This window comes from Leptonychotes weddellii, chromosome 14 (assembly GCF_054177405.1).
Source record: "Leptonychotes weddellii isolate Sample4059 chromosome 14, ASM5417740v2, whole genome shotgun sequence".
NCBI classification, from domain to species: domain Eukaryota; kingdom Metazoa; phylum Chordata; class Mammalia; order Carnivora; family Phocidae; genus Leptonychotes; species Leptonychotes weddellii.
In genome coordinates, this window is record NC_138382.1 from 75,317,397 (window position 1) to 75,333,395 (window position 15,999).

At 57.2% G+C, this 15,999-nt stretch overlaps 1 protein-coding gene across 1 annotated transcript in view; it reads left to right on the forward strand.

The window, feature by feature from the left end:
- HMCN2 (hemicentin 2) overlaps positions 1-15,999 on the forward strand; it is a 146,103-nt gene that overhangs the window by 56,340 nt on the left and 73,764 nt on the right. Inside the window, exons 21-25 of the mRNA XM_081802661.1 lie at positions 18-177; positions 1,629-1,794; positions 11,265-11,392; positions 13,095-13,349; positions 14,384-14,470. Of these exons, the coding sequence (XP_081658787.1) occupies positions 18-177; positions 1,629-1,794; positions 11,265-11,392; positions 13,095-13,349; positions 14,384-14,470 (796 nt within the window). The remainder of the gene's footprint in view (positions 1-17; positions 178-1,628; positions 1,795-11,264; positions 11,393-13,094; positions 13,350-14,383; positions 14,471-15,999) is intronic.

The window sequence follows — 15,999 nt, forward strand, 5'->3', positions numbered from 1 at the left end:
CCGTGACTCTACCGTAGGAAACCAATGTCCTGACCTCCAGGGGTCCCCACTACAATGTGAGCAAAGATGGCACCCTGATCATCGCCCGGCCATCTCCCCAGGATGCCGGGGCCTACGTCTGCACAGCCACCAATGCTGTGGGCTTCTCAAGCCAGGAGATGAGGCTTTCTGTCAACAGTGAGTGACACCATCCCTTCCCGGGAGAGGGACTTGGCAGGCACGGAGTCAGGGGCATGGACAATCTGACCTTACCTGCATCTTCCCCGTACCCTGCCAACCCTGCCTCTAAATTCTTCCCATCTGAAAGGCACACAGACCAAAGCTGTCCTCCCCCAGCCACTGTCCTCAGTAGTGTGTGCATACTCTGAAAGGGGTTCCAACTCAGCCCTTTGTAAGCAGATGATGGGCGGCCATCACTTTAATAAGCCTTGGAAAACCACAGGCCCTACACTGGACCCCTCCCACCTTGGCAGCCCCCTTGCCCACCTCTCTCCCCGGTTCTCTGTGCCCCAGACCCTCTGGCCTCCTTTTGATTTCTTAAATGGTGCATCCTTCCTCAGGGCCTTGGAACGTGCAGTTCCTTCTGCTTGGAATTTCCTACCCCCTCTTGGCCCAACTGACTTCTCCCATTGGTCAGATGTAGGCTTTCTGACTCCTCAGACTGAGTCAAGTCACTTTGCTGTATACTCTCTAGACTGTCCCCTTTGTAACACCATTCACAACTATGATTAAATAACTAATCGTGTATTGAGCTGTTTGGTACCAGTGTTCCCTGTGGGCCCTGATGCTGTGAGGACAGGATCTGTCTCCTTCGCTGCTGCATCCCAGCATTTACACAGAGCTGGGTACTCAGGAATGGCCTGGAATGAATGAGCAAATGCACAGCCAAGTTTTTTTATATAAACTTGTATAACCAATACTTTCACATTGCAAAAAAATTTTTCTTTCTTAAAGGGGAGATTTTCTCTGTAATGTGCAAGGGAATGCATGAGGGCTACATGGGTCTTGATGTCCCCAGCTGGCTAGCTGAGTTATTGTTGCTTAGACACCTACCCCTGCTGTCCGTGTATGAGCACCTGGCTAGGAATGTGGGGGTGGGGCATAAGGAAGGAGGCGTGCAGGGTAATCTCTGTCATTAGGAGCCTTGAGCTTGATATGAGAAAGAGGTGACATGCATGGATTGTTATAAACCCCCAATCAGGGTTTGAGAAAGCCAGAGGGACATTGTGCTTCATCTGGTGGTTGATATCCTCAGAATAACTGGGATGATCCTGAGGGAGAAGGGAGAAGGAGAAGATGAGGACAGAACTTGCTGGAATGTGCCCGGAGAACATTCCAACAAGCTAGCGGGTAGCAGATATTGAAGCAGGAGGAACCATGTCAGGGTCATCAGAACCAGCTGAGCTTCCAGAGGGAGGGTGATGGTGGAGGACTGGGGGGAACCATTGGATCTGGGGCCACCCCCAAACCTGCACTTTCCCCTGATAGCCGAGCCCAGCCCACCCGCCTCTGCACATTCCAGGGTGGCAGTATCCTCTCTGCTTCCTAGGGGAGCCGTCCTGGCCCCCTTTGCCCCCGGGCAGTGACTTCCTGCCTGACTCACAGTCGCTGCGTGCTTCTACCAACAGCTGAGCCCAGGATCCGTGTGAATGGTTCACGTGATGCAGGCGAGCCTCTGAGAATCGTGGCCAAGGCTGGTGACGAGGTGACCCTGGACTGCGAGGCCCAGGGCTCCCCACCCCCATTGGTCACCTGGACCAAGGACTTCCACCCTGTGCCATCCCTCACCGACAGGTAACCCTGACCGTGTGCCCCTGGGCCTGGACATAAGCAAAGCTCGGGGTTTGAGGAAACTGGCCTCAAGGTGGCCAGTGGCCCAGCCAGTGTGTGGGACCCTGTGGACACTCCCAGGGGTGCGTATTCAACTTCACACATAGCACTTCTTTTTTTTTTTTAAGATTTTATTTATTTATTTGAGAGAGAGCACAAGTGAGGGGAGGGGCAGAGGGACAAGCAGGCTTCCCACTGAGCAGGAAGCACAACACGGGGCTCGATCCCAGGACCCTGAGATCATGACCTGAGCTGAAGGCAGACGCTTAACCTCCTGAGCCAGCCAGGCACCCCCACACATAGCACTTTGGTCCATGGGCCCCTTGAAGCCTCTCAGGGGACCTCTAAGAGAGCAGAGACCCCTCCAAGAGAGAGACCCCTCTGAAGTCACATGTGCCCGAGCTTTGTGCACTGGCGCTGGGTTCTGTAGGCAGAAACTCCATTCATCTGCACGGCAGCCCTTCCGTCCAGACCGACTAAGGCTCATTGAGCTGCAGTGAGCTGCTCATGGTCACCCAGCTAGAAAAGAGGCACAGCACAGTTGGGATGGCGTCCTGACTATGTCACGTTCTGTGTCCTCGCCTGCTCCGCAGCCCAGGTGTCTGGAGGCTGGGCTTTCTGACTCAGCTGCTCTCCAGCCATCAGAGAGGGAGGCTAGAGAGGGAGGCTGTGGGAGACGGTGGTTCCAGACAAGAAGGCCTCGAAACTCCTGGGGCCCTTGACTTTTGGGCCCACGTCGGCGGGAGTGGGGGCAGTGGTGGGGGGAAGCTTTGACCAGTGACATCAGTCCTGGCAAGGTCTTTGAGAAGTTCCAGACCCAGGAGGTCTCAAGCCCTCACCCCCCCTAACGCCCACACGTGCGTCTGTGCATCTCAGAACATCTGTTTGGTGAGCCCTTCCAAACCTCGAAGCCTACACCCTGAATGAGGCTAGGGTCCTGGGCCTGGGCTGGGTCTGGAGCGCCTCCATCCCCGTGCCCTGTTGGTGTCTCGTGCAACTGTATGTCTCCGGGCTGGGAGACCATGGGAGCCCCCATCTCTTCCCAGAAAGCCTGGTGTTAGTGCCTGTGTGGTGGGCGGCGGCCGGCCGGGTGCTTTGTTTATTTATGGCCTGTTACTGAAATGAAGAACCATAATACCCATTTGTTCACCCCTCCTTATTGTGATGTGTTAATAGATCAACCGGGAGCCATAAATTTGTGGGAGCTGCTTTTGCAATCCTCAGTTCTGTTCTTTCTCCCTTGCCCTCTCCACTTCTTGCTGGCTTACAGCTTTCTCTTGAGATTTATGAGATTCTGGGAGTTTATCTAAATGAGGAGGAAAATAGGCCTGGGCAGGGGCGGGGCTGGGTAAGGAGCTTAGGCCTGGAGTTCATTGTACCCGACCCCAGATCCCAGCTGGTGTCGTGTTAGTCGTGGGACCTCAGGTGGCCACCGGCTCCTCCTGGCCTGTTTTTCCACCTGTAAAGTGGGCCTTGTTTAAATAATGCTCACGAGGGATGCACGATGCTTACTTAGTACGTGGTCAAGTGCGGGAAAACTGCTCCCTCTGATACCACCTTTTTTGCCGCTGCTATTCACAAACTAAGGCATCATTTCTGGTTTTAAAAAAAAAATGATCACAGCTGTTATCTCATTTTATTCTTACCTGCTTTTTTAAATATACAAGCTTTAGTGAGATACCATCCACATGTGGGACAGTTCCGGGTTTCGGGATATTCAGAGTTGTGCAACCAACACCACAACTACTTTTAAGACATTTCCAGCAATTTTCAGCAGCCCCCCGCCCCTGCAAACCCCACACCATGCCCGCCCCTCCCCCACTCCAGCCCCTGGCAACCCCTCCTCTGCTTTCTGGTTTTGGACTTCTCTCTTCTGGATGTTTCGTAGAAATGGAATCCTATATATAACATGTGGCTTTTTGTGTCTGCTTCCTTTCATTCAACATAATGTTTGGGAGGTTCATCGATGTCGTGGTGTGGGTCAGGACTTCTTTCCATTTTGTGGCTGAATAATACTCCTTTGGGTGGAAAGACCACCTTCTGTCCATCCATCCCCTGCTGCTGCTGGCCGAGCTGAGTAACCTCACCGACTTTGATTGCGTTTGACCTTGGTTCGCGGGCTCCGGGTCCCCGCGGTTCTCTGGGCCTCACCGCGGCGCTGACAGCTTCCCTGCACAGAACGGAGCTCTGCTTTCTCACAGACACACGTGCCTTTAGTCATACAACCATTCAGCCAGAAAATGAGGATTTAAAAGCCCTCCTGGAAATACGCACCGAGCAGAGCGTGGCCGTGCTGGGCGGGATGGAGCTGCTGTCGGCCTGCTCCTTCTTACTGCCCTTCCTCTCGTCCTTCTCCGGGGGGGGGGGGGTCCCAAAGCTCAGCTTCCATCCCAGTGGCCATTCTGGAAGCTTGCGGACGTAGTCTTCCGAGTCGTAGGTGTTCATGGGCCTCCGGGATCCAGCGCCTCATCTGCCGCGGCCCCTTCCTCTGTCCTCAGGGGTGAAAGGCCAGTGTCTGCTCCCTGCTTGCCTGGGGCCTGTCTTTCCTGACCCTGGGTGACATTGGCGGTGGTGGGGGGTGGGGGGGCTCTCAGCCTTGGCTGCGGTTAGGGTCGCCAGCAGAGGTCCAGGGCTGGTGCTTCTTGAGAGTTCCCTGGCAACTCTGTGGTGCGGTTAGGTTGAGAAGCACGATGTGGGTGAGTCCCTGAGGCCTCCCGCATTTCCATTCCTCCCTCATCACCTGCCAACCCTCCTGGAGGCAGCTGGGATGAGCGACACCATGCCCGCTGCACAGAAGGGAAACAGAAGCGCACGGGGTGGGGAAACTGGGATCCTGACCTTCCCACTCCCGGGGCTGGGTCCTAACATGCACATACACACACACACACAGACATGAACAGACATGGACACATGCAAACAAACCAGCACAGACACACAGACACGCACACACACGGACAGACACAGACAAGCGTGCAGACACGAACACGGACACATAGGGACCTGCACGCAGACGTGAGAACATGTTGACACGTACCCATCAGGCTTCTGGGCCAAGGTCAGGCAGGCCCCTGCTCTCTCTGGAGGGTCTAGAGAATATTCTGGGCTCCTCTGTCCTCTGAGTCAATGAGTCCTAAAGGAAAGACAACTCTAGGAGCTTGAGTATCATTAACACTCGAAACCATCCACCTGCGTCTGCACCCCCTTCCCATCTGTGCACGCAGATGCTTTGATAGGATCCAGCTTAATGTACCTTCTTTTCTGCCCTTCATCACTGGTATTTTTTCCCCATTTCCCCATTTTCTTGATTCCTCCTGGCCCGTGTCACTTGCTGTTCATTTAAAGGGCAAAATAACATTCCAGGGCGCTCGGCTCTCATGGTTGCTAAGCTGCTCCTCTGTTTGGGGCATGTGTTCTATTGCCAGTTCTCAGTGGTGATCAGCGGGCTGTTGGAACATCTTCCCACAAATGCTTCTCCTTATCTTCTGGGTCGTTTCCTTGGGGTATCATCCCAAAAGCAAACAACTGAGTCTGGGGGTGGGAATGGTCGTTGGGTGCTTCCTACCCCATGCAGCTGCTGCCTGTGAAAAACAGAGTCGTGATTCTCGGACTTGCACTCAGCGGGGTTGACGAGCAAGCCCGTGTGCCCAGGCCCGAGCCACAGCAAAGGCTCCCGGAGAGACACCGGGCTGTGAAAGACCTGGGGTCCCATCCCAGCCTGGTCCCCAATTCACTGAGTGAACTTGAGCGAGACCTGTCCCCTCTCTGGGCCTCAGTCTTCCTGTCTGAGAAATGAAAGGGTTGGGCAGACGATGGTGGCCAGAGAACTCTTAGTGGCTCCGATCCCATGATTCAGCCCCGGGATGCTGGGGCGAGGTGGGGTTTCCAGGCAACAGTGTTTGTTTGTGGCTCCGAGGTGTGGCTGGGACAGCTGTGAGTGCTCCTGGCTCGGGCTCCAGCCCCCGGGGGCAGCGGGCCAGGGTCCCACACAGGGCCAATCCAGATGCATCCGGGGGTGGGGGGAAGCTGGCGGGGAGGGGACAGTGAGTGGAGGGAGCTTCCCGAGGATAGCCCCGAGTGGAGAGTCGGGGCTACAGCTGAGTTCTGGGGGTCCCGGAGAAAAGTGACTGCCCAGGGCCCCCCTGTGGGGTCTTCACCTTGGTGGATGCTCACAGCTCGCGCTGCTTCCTGCCTAGCAGCTCTGAGGTAGGGTCTCATTAGCCTAAGGCCAGCAGCTCTCTTTCTGGACAGTGCAATGAACTTTAGAAGCAAACACTTGGAGCGTCCCGGTGGTTGGGAGCATGGTCGCAGCATCCAAAGGTCAAGTCCGCGCTCTGCCCTGACCAGCTAGGTGGCCTCATCTCTCTGTTTTGTCTCCGTTTTGTCCTCTGCAGAAGAGGGTGCTCCTGGCAGGCTCTGTCTCCCTCGCAGACCCGGCCGTTGGGAGTTTCGAGTGAGAGTGTGCGTAGTAGGTGCTGAGATGTGCGTGGCATGCAGGAGGTGCCCAGTCGTTGACAGCCCTCTGTGTGGGACTCGCTGGGCTCTTCCTCGGACTCATGGGGATGGCACATCCTCCCGCTCTCACCCAGGTCGTGTTTGGCCCTTTTGTGGGTGTGAGGCCCCTCTTCCTAAATTCTCCAGACTGGTTTTTCCATCTGGGGCTTCCTTACAAGGTTCTGTGGTATGGCCCCAACAAGGAAATAGGGTCAGAGCGGCCATCGGTGGGCGAGGGTGCGGGCGGCCTGGAGCCCCCGCCCCCAGTCCCAGCAGACACGGGACCCACCCGGGCACGTGGCGGGCATAAGTGGGTGAGGACCAGCCTCCGGCGGGTGACCGTGAGGAGTGCTGTTCGTTGGACAGCCACCGATCCTCCTCCTGAAGGCTCCGCGCTCATGCAGTGAGCTTGGAAGGGCGGCAAAGGGCCCTTTAGAAACGGGGGCAGCAGGATGAGCAAAAGGGGACACGGCCAGAGGGACTGGGTATAGACAGGCCACGTGGACTCTGAGCAGCCCGAGGACGGGAGCATTTTCTCTAACCCTGCAGCGGCTGGCCCACCTGGAACCCCGCGGCTCTTTGTTGAGTGAGGGAATGAATGAGCAGCTGGCTGAACTGGGCTCCACGCAGCTCAGAGCAGGGCATGCGTCACGGAGGGCCTCGTGGAGGAGCTGGGGCATGTGCTGACTTGAAGGGGGTCTGGAGGGCAGGAGAGTGCCCTTGAGACCGTGTTGGGGGAACACAGTGTGAGTGAAGGTGGGGAAGGGAGTGTGCGTGCGTGGACAGCTGGGATTTGCCATCGCATGTTTATTGAGCACCTACTCTGGGCCCTGGCCTGCGTTAAGGGCTGGGGACAGGGCCGGACCTTGGCCCCTCCACTTACGGAAGCATCAATATCAACAGGTGACCACAAGAGTGATGAATGTCATAATGGCTCCGGGATCTTGTAACCAGACGCAGGGTATCGCCCGGGGCTGTAGGGGTGGCTTCCCTGAGCCACAGAGGATGAGAGGGACTGGACAGGTGACCCCGAGGGAGGCTGCCACCCAGGTGTGTGCTGGGAATGAGGCTGACGGTGTAGCCCAGCTCTGGGCTTGATTCTGAGCACTTTCTATCAGGTGCTCTTTGGTCTCTCTGGGCAGGTAGGTCCCCCCCTTGGAGCTCCAAGAACCAGAGGGATTAGGCAGGGTAGGTGGGCACCTCTCAGATCCGACCCCCGATCCGTGTGTCTGTATGAACCTTGTAGCTACAGCCAACAGTGACGACTCGGGCCTGGCGCATGTCGTAAACAGGAAATTCCCCTGTTCTCATCTGGGTGCTTCAGGGGAGCCATCTGGCTGCTCACGCCATGACGGAGGGGCTGCTGCTGATCACGCCGCACACACGTAGTGGTGGTGTTCTCCCCACTTCCTCCCACCTCTCCCCGGCCCCCACCCCTGGGCTGCAGCTGTCAGACCTGTGGAGCCTCTGAGAAAGGGGAAGGAGAGCTGGGTCACAAGCCGGGGAGGGGGAAGGCTGGGGCAGGGGGTGAAAAGGACAGGCAGCTGTGGGAATCCATGGGCTGTACCTACCAGCTTTGAGGCATCAAGGCTGGAGGCCTTCCTGGAGGAGGTGGTGTCTAAGTATTGAAGGTTGAGCAGGTGTAATCCAGGGGAGCAGGAGGTGGGGGGAATGCCTCAGGTAGAAAGAACAGCATGTGCAAAGGGGCGGGGGTGAGATGAACCTGGTCCCTCTAGAAAGAATGGTTGTCCAGCTGGGGTGGGGTGGGGGACTGGTCCACGAAGGACCACACAGGCCAGGACACTGTGCTTGGGTTTGGGGAAGCAAGCAGTGGGCAGCCACAGAGGGCTCTAAAGCAAGGCAGTGATATGGTCATTTTGTCAGTGACAGCAGACTCAGGCTGCATGGGGCAGGCACTGTGTCCTTTGGCCTCTGCTAGGCCTCAGCTTGTCCATCTGTAAGATGGATTTTCCCTGCATTCCATTTTTCCTTTGTGATAAAGCAAGCAGCGTTCCCTTTCTGGGAAATGACCTGGGGCTGGTCCTAAGAAAGACAAACTGCCTACCTTCATTGTGGGGAATTTTCCACTTGGGGAAATTTCTTTTATTATCTTTTTCCAGAAGCTCCTACTTCCTGTCCTTTAAAGGTCTTGTTGAGGGAGAGAGAGAGCGAGCAAGGGGCTCTGTGGTCTCTAAAGTTCTTAGAACTAGAAGGCAACTTCTGAATAAAGGAATCCAGAGCTGCCTCTTCAGATATGAAGAAATCAGGGTTCAGAGACATCGCCCGACTGCCTGAGGTTGCTCAGCATGTCTGCAGTAGGACCAGCCCTCGGATCCTGAACTCCGGTCCCCACCCTAGACCTCTTTCCCCTGAGCCATGCTGTCCCCATTTTGCCAGCCGAGGTTTGCAGCGAGGCCCTGGGAGGGAGGGAACCATGTCCCTGCTCCCAGTGTGACCGAGTGTATGCTCCAGCCTCAAAATGATTTGGTCCTTGTTTGGTGGATGTCAACATTATTTAATAATAAAAAAAAAAGATTGTAGATAAGATAAACCAAGCCAGAGAAGTGATGCCATGTGGGAGAAGCATTCCCCTGTCACTGGGACGAATCGGGATCTAGGTGGTGTTTTTCCTCCCTTTTGAAAGATTAAGCGGCCAGCTCAGGGCCGCCCAGCTGACTGAAGACAGGCAACGAGAATGCAGACGCTGTGAGTCATGGTCACGCTAACAGCAGGGCTGTTGACCTAGCGCTCACTATGCCCCAGGCACATAGGCTACATGTCCCTTCATGCTCACCAGCTCCTGTGACTCCAGATGAGAACACTGAGTCTTAGGGAGATGGAGTCCTTGACCCCAGGTCAGCCTGAAAGAAGCAGACAGGTGGTTCACGGAGGGCCACTTGCTGTCAAAGCCTTGCTCCTTTGTGCTCAGCCATGCTGCTCCCCAGGGTAGGGGCATTTCCTCATGTCCCTGGGCGGTGGTCCCTTGACCACCTCTGTCACGACCACCTATGTCGCAGCCAGCTAGGGTCTTGGTAAAACCCCCATTCCTGCCCCACCGCCCCATCAGAGTCTCAGGGTGGGGCTGGGAATCTGCGTGTTTCACATGAAGCCAGGAGATCCTGATGAGAAGCTGAGCCCTACAAGGCATCGGGAGGCGGTCCGTGCTGATGAGAGCTGACGGCATATGAGCCCTGGCCCAGCAGTCCTGCTCCCATGCCTGCAGGACACAGAGCTGTGTGTACAGAGCTCTGGTGGTGGAAGAAAGAGACAGAGAGAGAGAGAGAAGGGAGGGAGGAAAGGAGGGAAGAAAAAAATCTAAATATTTAAATGTCCACCAAAAAGGAACAAGCTCATGAATTGTGCTGTGATCACGCAAGCGAATACTATAGAGCAGTGAAAAATGAATGAATCAGACCTACATACCTACACGTCAAGCCAGTTATATGTTTTAAACAATGCAGAACTGTATCGCATATTGTTTGCACATGCACTGTCATCACCATGGTAACAGCTGTCCTTTGCTGAGTACCTTTGTGTTCTGGGCACCGTGCTGTGCATTAGGCCATTCTGTTCTTTCGATGACCCTATGAGGGATAAGTGCTACTGTTGTCTCTAGTTTCCGGAACGAGACAGCAGAGGCACAGAGAAGTTAAATGTCTAGATCAACCTCCCACAGCAAGCATGTGGCCAAACAAGGTTGGACCCCGGTGGTCCGACCCAGTGCCTGGGCTCTGAGTCTACCACCCAGCATGTCACTTAGAACTGTCCTCAGAGAACTTGCGCCAAGTGCCTGCTGGATGCTCTGTAGGAGGGGGCTGCTGAGCTGGGGGATTATTACCCCATCTTACAGATGGGGAGACAGAGGCCCAGTAGGGCCAAAGTAGTAGCCCGAGGTTGCCTAGAGAGTCCACTGCCGGCGACGTTGACCTGTTTGAGCAGGGCATGCCCAGCACTTTGCTCGCAGCTGCTTGGGAGAGGGTGACTATTGTCACCTCCGTGTTGCAGAGGAGGAAACCTGTGGGTCTCTAGAGCCTAGCTATATACTGGGAGCACAGGCTGGGGAGCTGTTCTTTGGGGTCCCCCGCCCCCGTGCTGGCCGCTTGCAGTTGGGGCCAGCTGGGGCCAGTGGTTGCAGCTGCCCTCCTCGATTTATGGGGACAGGGGCTTCACGGAGCCAACACATATGGGCCGGTGACATCATGTCTGCATGGGCCCCTTGGGGTCCAGCCCAGCTGCAGGAGTCTGGCCAGGGGTCCCCGATCTCTTTGGGATGGGGGCCAGGTGACTTTAGCAAGGTGGGCCAGATGGGGGAGGGCAACGATGGGCAGCCTCCATGGCTTCCTCCGGAGGGCCCAGCACAATGCTGGGCAACAGAGCACCAAACAGCACCGGATTCTGAGTCTGGCCGGCCCTGACACTTAGCCGCAGAAGGCTTTTGGGCTCGCAGCTTCTCCCTGGAAGCCGTGGGACGGGCGAGCAAAGGGGGACTCATCCCCTGCCTGAGGGTAGGGCGTGCAGTAGAGGAAGGGGGGGTTACTGGTGACCCTGTGCCGGGCCCTGGGCTGAGCCCACGTGGAATCTGCTCACCAGCCCCAGACATAGGCCCTCTTAGTATGCCCGTTTTGCAGATAAGGAAATGGAGGCCCCAAGAGGGGAAGGGACCTGTTTTACCCAGCAAGGAAGAGTTCAAAGTATGGACCTGACCCCAAGCTGTGAATTCCTAGTCCAGTGCTCTTTATGTCTTAGACCAGTTGGGGTGAGACCTGGCCCTAGCCTGGAAGTGGAGGTGGGGCAGGGGGAGGACCAAAGGGTGGGTGGGTAGTAGACACAGCCTCAGTCCTGGCAGGCTTCCTGGAGGAGGTGGTTGGTTCAAGTTGGGTCTTGAGGTCCTTCCAGCAGGGGTGGGGTTGGTTGTGGTCTCACCAGTGGCCCTCACTCCGCAGGCATCGCCTCCTCCCATCAGGCTCCCTGCGTCTGGCCCAGGCCCAGGTCGGTGACAGTGGCCTCTACGGATGCACAGCCAGTAATCCTGCCGGGTCCGCCTCTCGGTACTACGTCCTCCGGGTGCAAGGTAGGCCTGTGCTGATGGCCTGGGTCTCGCCCACGGCCCCGCCCTTCCCTCTGTCTTTCTCAGGCCTTCTTCATGCCCTTTCCTCTCTGCAGGCTGGGCTCTGTCACCTCTTCATGGGGGCCCTCCAGTGCTTTCTCCCCTCTCCTCCGCGTCCTGCCTTCCTTCAGCCCTGTCTCTCCTCATTCCCTTTCTCCTTTCTCCTGTACCCTTGGTTGGGATGCCCTGAGAACAGAGGGCAAGGCCCAGCGAAGGCCTAGGGCGGTAGAGGCTTAGAAGTCAGGAGGGGGACCCATGAAGGGATTCTGGTTCCTGGCTCGGCTTGGGCCCCAGGAGTGGACATTCCCCTGGGTGTCCAGGTCCCATCCACAGAAGCCAGCCGTGGAGTCACTCCACCAAAAAGGCAGGGAGCTTGTCGTCTCCAAAAGCCCCAGGGAATTACTGAAGACAGGGGTCAGCCGACTCTGGCCCTTGGACCCCATCTGACCCATTTCCTGTTTTCATATGGCCCACCAGTGAAGAACGGTGTCCACATTTTTAAATGATTGGGGGAAAAAAACCCAAATAATATTTTGTGACATGTGAAAATTACATGAGATTCAGATTTCAGTGTCCATAAAACCAGCTTTCTTGGGGCACGGCCTCACACGCTCATTTACGTGTGGTCTCTGGCTGCTTTTGTGCCATGGTGGCAAGTTGAGTAGCTGAGAGACAGACCATCTGGCCTGTGAAGCCTGAAAGATTTACTCTCTTGCCCTTTACGGAAAAAGCGCCCCCTGATCTAAGCTAGCAGCCCATTTCCCAGGTGGACGGGCTGAGGCTCAGAGAGGGAGGGGGCTCAAAGGTTTGCTGTGGGTTTGCATGAGCGTCTGAGAGACGTGGCAGTGGGGGGGCTGGGTGACGAGTAGGGCCTCAGAGTTGTTGGGAGGACTGGATTTGAATCCTGCCTCTACCACGGACTGTCTATGTGACCTTGGCCTCTCTGAGCCTTGGTTTCCTCCTCCGTGAAGCGGGGGCCGCAGTAATGCCCATCCCATGGTTGTCAGAAGGGGGTGCTCAGCACAGGGAAGGCTGCTATTGTTTTCGGCTGGCATGGGGGTGGGCGGGGCATGTACACCCTCCTGCTCCTGGACATCGAGGCCCTGGGGGGCCGCGTCGGACAGAGCCAGGCAGGCTCCAGCTCCTACCAGCTGAGGGAGTGGGTGACTCTGGTCAATCACATAATCCTTCTGAGCCTCACTTTCTTCATCTGCAAAATGGGCGTGATATCACCTGCCTGTAGGAAAGACCAAATGCGATGGAGGAGATGTAAATGTGGTAGAAATGAACACCTACATTTCCCCATCCCAGGGGTGGGAGGATGTGGGGGCGGGGGGGTGAGGGGCAGAGAGGGCTCGGGGGATGGGGGAGGTGGAGGTGGGGAGAAAGCAGCCGAGCACGGAAGAGCGATTTTGTGATGAGAGCACGTGTGTTCAGGTGAAAGGCCAGATTCTGTTCACTTTGGGGGGGGGTGTCCACATGGGGTGTCCTGTTGTCCTTTCCTGACAGAATGAGGAATGGTCAGCCTTAGGCCACCCCCCATAGTGATTTCTGCTGGTTGGTGATATCCAGAAGGGAGGGCAGGTAGGCCCTCTCGAGGGGTCTGGGCTCTGCGACCCCCACCTGGGGCCCCACGACCTGATGCCCCTCCCCGGGGCCCTGTCAGTGCCCCCTCAGGTGCAGCTGGGCCCACGTGTCCTGAAGGTGCTGGTGGGAGAGATTCTGGACCTGAACTGTGTGGCCGAGGGCAGCCCAGAGCCTCGGCTGAACTGGTCCAAGGACGGGGTGGCCCTGCAGGGTGTGGGGCCTGAGGGCTCTGTCCACTTCTCTGCCATCCAAACCTCTGACGCCGGCCTGTACCGCTGTGAGGCCTTCAACAGTGCTGGTGTGGATGCTTGGGAGCTGGAGCTCTGGGTGCTGGGTGAGTCTCCCCTGAACCCCGGAACTCTCCACTCCCCACCTCCCCCGACAGCAGCCTGGGCTTCTGGGATGCGTGACCCCTACCTCCCAGCCTCCGGTCCCCTGAGGCCGTGGGGCTGTCCTGCGTGAGGGAGCCCCATGGGTACCCTGTCCTCTGGCGTGGACAGAAGGTGCCACGGGGTCGTGATCAAAGAGCAGGTGCCCAGGCCGAGGCTCGGCTTCTTCCACTTTCCAGATGAACAACTGTGGGCCATTTATTTTCACTCTCTGGCCCTCGGTTTTCTCCCTTGGAAAATGGGCCCAATAATACGTGAGGAGTCAGTGAGAGAATGTGTGTGAAGTGCCTGGTGCCCCGAGGGGTCTGGATCGGTGGTGCCTCATTTGCACTATTATGAACTTGGTTTTAAAGATTTTATTTATGGGGCGCCGGGGTGGCTCAGTCGGTGAAGCATCTGCCTTTGGCTTAGGTCCTGATCTCAGGGTCCTGGGCTCGAGCCCAGTGGGGCGGGCTCCCTGCTCAGTGGGGAGCCTGCTTCTCCCTCTGCCTTGTGCGTGCATGCTCTCTCTCGCTCTCTCTCTCATAAATAAAATCTTATAAAAAATAAAGAGAGATGTTATTTATTTAAGAGAGGAAGGTGGGAGGAACAGAGGGAGAGGGGCAAGCAGACTCCGTGCTGAGTGCAGAGCCCAATGTAGGGCTCGATCCCACAATCCTGAGATCCCAACCTGCGCTGGGATCAAGAGTCAGACACTCCACGGACTGAGTCACGCAGGCGCCCCACACTCTTTTGAAATGAAAACAAACCCGGGAAGCTGCAGCTTGAGGGGAATGCAGGGCAGGACAATGCCAGGCTCCACCTTCCAAGCCCCCTGGAGTCTTGTGTGGCCCTGGTGGCTTCTCCGTCGGTCACCCGGTGGGAGGCAGGTCTGCACCAGTGGCCCCGAGGCTGAGGGCCTCATGCCCAGCTGGGTTGTGGATGGGACGCCCTCTCCACTGGCCCTGGGGGTAAGCACGGCCACGCCATCTCTCCCCAGAGCCGCCGCACTGGGAGGCCGATGGGAGCAGCGGCCTGCTGGAGAGAGTGATGGGAGAGAACGCGAGCCTGCCGTGCCGGGCCAGAGGTGATGCTGGGCCCAGGGTGGGCTGGGCTAGGAAGGGGCACCCCTTACATGTCAGCGCCCTGGGTCACACCCTGTGGGCTAGGCCCATGGGTTATGGAGGGTTAGGGGGTCCTCACTCTCAGCCAGGCCATGCCAGGCATTTTATCCTATCGAGAACCTTGTAGGGTGGGTATTAGGGTTCACTTTTTTTTCCTAGGGGCAGTCTGGGCCCAGAGGGGTTTAATAAGCAAGTTGTCAGAGGTCACACAGCCAGGAGGTGACTCACAATGTGTGGTGCGGTTGGACGCGGGTCCCGAGTGTCCCTTAAGCCCCAGCCCCTCCGGGGAACGTGACAGCTGGGTGAGGACGGCCTGAGGGTCCTGGGATTGGGGCTCAGAGACCCCTGCCGCTCCTCAAGCCCACCCCAGACTTTCCAGCAGAGGATGGATTCACGTGGCCCTAGGCAGACTAGCCCTTTGGGGGCCTCCTTGGGGGCAGCATCACAGTGTGGGGCCAAGATAGCCACCTCTGTGGTCAGCTGCCCAGTGCTGAACCCTGCTGTGGCCCCTTCCAGGTCAGGTACCGTGGGGCAGTGCATACCTTCTCCCGGAGCCTCCGTTTTCTCATCTGTACAGTGGGGTCATTCCAGACCCTCCATGCAGGCCGGCTGGGAGGGCTCAGGGGGACAGCAGGAATTTCGGGTCCCAGCACCGTGCCCGGCACACTGTAGAGGCCCAGGGAAATGTGCTGGATGGGCGTCTGGCCTGAGGAGCAGGGGCAGCTTATAAAAAGTCTGGAAGGAGCTGGTTCTAGTCTCCGCTGCCCTTCTCCTGCCAGGAGCCCAGGGAAGTCCCTGGAACAGGCCTGAGGGAGGGGCAGGTAGGAGGCAGGCACTGGGTGGGAGATCGGGAAACCTCCGGGGCTCCTTTGGGACACCCGCCCACCTGGAGGGCTGACCTCCCACCCTCACCTAGGGTGCCACCTTGTGCCTGTCTGTGGTAACAGCAGGCAGCCGTTATGCAGTCCTGGGAGGTGGGAAGGGGCACTCAGCCAGTGACCTGCCTGCCCTGGGTGCCTCTCATCATCTCTGGTCAGTCAGGGGCCTGTCCTCTGGGCCAGACTGCAGCTGAATCAGCATAATCCAAGCCCCCTCTGATAAACTGCACCTGCCCCCCGGGCTGCCCTTGGCCTTCTCCCTTTCAAGCAGGTAGCTGCCTGGTGGGCAGTGTTGGGCGCTGGCATTCACCTGCCGTGTGACCTTGGGCTCGGAGGGCTAAGGAGAAAGTGCCAAGCCCAGTGCCTGGAATGCGGGAGCCCTGGTACCTGCGGTGGGTGACACCACCCACCTGTTCCTTGTGGGGTGGGACGGGGAGGCCAGGAGCCTGGCCGCTGCCTTGCTGGTGATTTGGGGCCCATCATTGCTCCTCTCTTGGCCCCTGTGATAGGAGTGGGGAGGTGAGGTGAGGGATTTTCACCCATAGTTCTGAGTCCCCTGGAATCTAACCTGGGCAGAGCTATAGGGCAGTTCTGTGGTTAGAGCTCATCGAGGG